The sequence below is a fragment of the Malania oleifera genome, chromosome 11, assembly GCF_029873635.1.
Source record: "Malania oleifera isolate guangnan ecotype guangnan chromosome 11, ASM2987363v1, whole genome shotgun sequence".
In the NCBI taxonomy this organism is placed as follows: domain Eukaryota; kingdom Viridiplantae; phylum Streptophyta; class Magnoliopsida; order Santalales; family Ximeniaceae; genus Malania; species Malania oleifera.
The window spans coordinates 66438222-66442103 of record NC_080427.1 but is presented as its reverse complement, the minus strand read 5'-3'; the positions used below and the strand labels follow the sequence as shown (position 1 = coordinate 66442103).

The following is a 3882-nucleotide window of genomic DNA, read 5'->3' as shown; positions in this document are numbered from 1 at the left end:
ATTTTCGTTATTCGCTTCTTCAACATTAGCTCCTGCCTCTGTCCTCACTGCCCTGGAAAATATCACAATGGCAAACAAACCAACATTGATGCTTTGATGAAATTCCCAGGTCAAACACGGCAAAGCATTTTCCTCGTCTTTCCCCTTTTCTTCTGATTCTTTAATATCACCATCAGCTTTTAAGGAACTACAATACATAATTTTTATTAAAAAAATAAAAAATAAAAAGGGAGAAGGATCAAAGAAAGGAAGAGATGAAATATATGTTTATATTTAGGAAAAAGGTGCAATTGCACAGATAACAGCATTACAATTCACAGGAACAACCCAAATGTTTCAACAGAACTAAACAGCGAACTCTATATTCTCCAATTAATTAACATAATAAATCTCATCCTTCCAAAGGAAGGAGAGACGACCCATTTCATGAGGAGGCCAGTAAATACTACTGAGGGTTGGGCGGGCGGCTGTTGGCAGCAGAGACTCTGGAGCCCCATTCTAGCAGCTCTTTGCTGGTGTCATCCTTGTGCACAATCACCTCTATGAAGCAGAGGCTATCCTTCTTCGGACCAGTAGCTGTCTCGATTGCCTTAATTAGATCCTCCTCACAACGAACCTGCATCATTGAATAATCATCAGCAAAAAAAAAAAAAATCACTAAATTTTTACATGGTTGATGCACGAAAGCAAATGGGTTTAGCTCCAAACTTACCTTGGCAGTCCAGCATTTGTCTTCACCATTGTGGATTGCATCAACTAGCGCAGTGTAGTTCCAGTTCTTGATCACATTGTAAGGTCCATCATGGATTTCAACTTCTATGGTATATCCCCCATTGTTTATCAGAAATATGATGCTCTTCTGCCCTTGTCGCAGCATTGTGGAAACATCTTGTGCAGTAACCTACCAAGCATAAAGCAAGTATTACATGAATACATCCTTCACTCTGGTTGTAGGAAATTGATTCTGGCAATAATGGAGGAGAAATTTTCCAAATTCAATCAAAATTTTGGAGTGTGATCCACACATTTTAATTTTAGCTAGAAAATTTCCAAATTCAATCAACTGTTTAGATCATGCAAGAAAATTTGTAACAGATTCATAGGTTAATGATTGTGGAATAACTTACCTGGAAGCTCCCATCACCAATGCAAGCAATCAATCGCTTATCCTGAGCAGCCTGGGCATACCCAAGAGTAGCACCAACTGACCAACCAATAGATCCATACTGCATCTGGAACTCGTACCTGCAAACCCAAATTCCAAAAACCGTATTAATATCCCAACCAATAGATCCATACTTTACCAGGAATTCTACCCAATTGATCAAATATATAAAACCCAATTGATCGAATGTGAATGCGAAAGCCACTGATCACCCACCCGCATCCCTCCGGCAATTTCAGCTTCTGGCAGTTAAACCAAGAATCCCCTGTTTCAGAAATCACAGCCGTGTGGCTTGAGAGCAGATTTTGGATGTGCTTGAACAGAATATTGACCCTCAAGGGTTCTTTTGGGTTGCCGTGAAGAGGGTGTCCCTCCGGAACAAAAATCCGGTGGTAGTTCTCATAAGCAGTGGGGTTGCGCTTCAGGCGCTTCCCCAGAGCTTTCAAGAAATCCTTCATCAGAATGCACCCGAAAGCTGGGCCATTCCCTATCACGACCCGATCAGGCTGCACGATGACCGCCTTCTCCTTCTTGAGGAGGAGAGAGTACCCAACAGAGCTGTAGTCGTTGAAAATGGGTCCGGCGAAGAGGTAAGCGTCCGCGGATTCCACGATCTCGGCGCAGAAGGCTGTGCTAATGGCACCCCAGTAAGTCCCCATGAAGTGGGGGTGATTTTCTGGCACAAGCCCTTTCGCCGACGGCGTCACCGCAAGGGCGTAGCCGCAAGCATCCGCCAGTTCAACGAACGCATCGGCCGCCTTCGCCACCCGCAATTTAGGCCCGCCAACCAGAACTGGTTTCACTGCTTTGCTTAAGAACTCTGCTGTTGCCTCTACTGCTGCCTCTAGACCCATTTGATTACTCAATCTACATCTCCAAAATCAGATTTTGAGAACGAATTTCAAAAAGAAGGAAGAAGAATCTAGCAAATTCAAATTCAAATACGATAACACCTTAAAGATGGATCTTTAATTCTTAAACAAAATAGCTCGGATATTACCTTGGGGAAATTGCGAAGGGAACGGGGTCGCGACTGAAAGTGGGGTGAGGAATTCCAGGTAGATTACAGCTGATGCTGATATAGACAGGCTTACTCTCTTTAAGAGCCGTGGAAATCGCAGTATCGATCATCTCATGCGCATCCTCCAAGTTATTCACAACGGCCTATAATCGATATATCCCCATAAATGGTTTTAGAATTAAAAAAAAAAAACAGAGGAACTCGAGAAACTAAATAAAAGAAAGTTAATTTCCCATCAGCGGATGAATTGATCCAGGTGAGACTTTACCTGATAGCAAGTAACAGTTTGGAAGCATCGAAGCTCTTGGCTAAAATCAGGCAATCCGATAGTATGATGGAGAATCCTGTTGGTCCCGTAATCATTGGAGTTCGGACCACCAACGATGCAAATAAGGGGAAGGTTCTCGCTGTAGGCTCCGGCGATCGCGTTGAGAACGCTGAGACCGCCGACAGTGAAAGTGACGGCGCAGGCTCCGACTCCGCGGCAGCGGGCGTAGCCGTCAGCGGCGTACCCGGCGTTGAGCTCATTGCAGCAGCCGACGAGGTTGAGGCCGGGCTCGGCGATGAGGTGGTCGAAGAGGGTGAGGTTGAAGTCGCCGGGGACGGAGAAGACGTCGTTGACGCCGATTTCGACGAGGCGACGGGCGAGGTGGCGACCGAGGGTGGCCTCGGAGGACGCAACGACGGAGGGCGCTACGGAGCTGTGCATTGCGGAGGAGGAGCCGTTCGGTGGGCTGCCTACGTCGCCATTGGTGGGATTGCAGGCGTCCAGCGCACAGATCTTCGAGTCCATGGCCGACGAGAGACACTTGTCTATAGAAATTCTTCTAGACAAAGAGAAGAAACTGGAAAGAAACCAGAGAGCGAAAATGAGAAAGCGATTTGAATAGGGATTATTGTGCGGAAGGAGTGAGTGGGTTGGGGTAAGATTTATAATGGGCTTAAGCGGTGGAGACAAACCAAGGGGCGGTTTTTTGGAGCCCGTTTTGGGCAACCCATGGTAAAACTAATGGTATGCTAATATGGCATACGATTTCTAATTATTTTATGGGGATTTTTTATTTGGGGAATGTTAGGCTGGTGGGATCAGTTTCGTTTAAGAAAATAAAAATAAAGAAAATTAAAGAAGGAACTTATTTATTATTATTATTATATATATATAATTAAAAACTTTAAAAATTAAATTAAATAATATGTAAATCAAAATTTTGTTGATAAATTTAGTATATTTTTTCTCTTCAATAACTAAACATAAAAATGAGGATTTTTTTAAATATATTTCTTTATTTTTTCTAATATATTTCAAGTTATAAATAGAGTGTTTGGGATCTGAAAAAGTAAAATAGAGAAAAATAAGAAATACACTTTTCCACGCTAGTGAGGAATTATGTTGAGCAGGGAAAACAAAATTTCAAAGGTGTTGGGGAATTGTGGCTTATGTCAAAGACTTAAGACACCTCCTTTTGTAAGATGAATTAAATTGTGTGGATGAAAGTGAATGATTTCTCCATTCTTCAAGTCATATTCAATACATAGTAGTTTTTTTTTTTTTTGGATTACACACCGGGTATCAACTTGTCCGTTTTACGGTCCATGTGCTTGAATTGGGTTTATTATGATTATTGAATAAAAGTTTTGTTTCATACAAATTTTTGAAGGAACTGGTAACTAGTGAATCATGAATTTAAACTTTTAA

At 42.3% G+C, this 3882-nt stretch overlaps 1 protein-coding gene across 1 annotated transcript; it reads right to left on the bottom strand.

Annotated features, from left to right (window-relative positions):
* Positions 1-252: 252 nt before the first annotated feature.
* Positions 253-3084, bottom strand: LOC131167905 (pyruvate decarboxylase 1). Its single transcript, XM_058126970.1, has 6 exons — positions 2455-3084; positions 2166-2329; positions 1382-2032; positions 1128-1245; positions 713-901; positions 253-616 (listed from the first exon to the last, which is right to left on the bottom strand). Exons 1-6 carry the CDS (start codon positions 2977-2979, stop codon positions 446-448), a joined length of 1818 nt encoding a protein of 605 aa, XP_057982953.1. The 5' UTR covers positions 2980-3084; the 3' UTR covers positions 253-445.
* Positions 3085-3882: the final 798 nt, after the last annotated feature.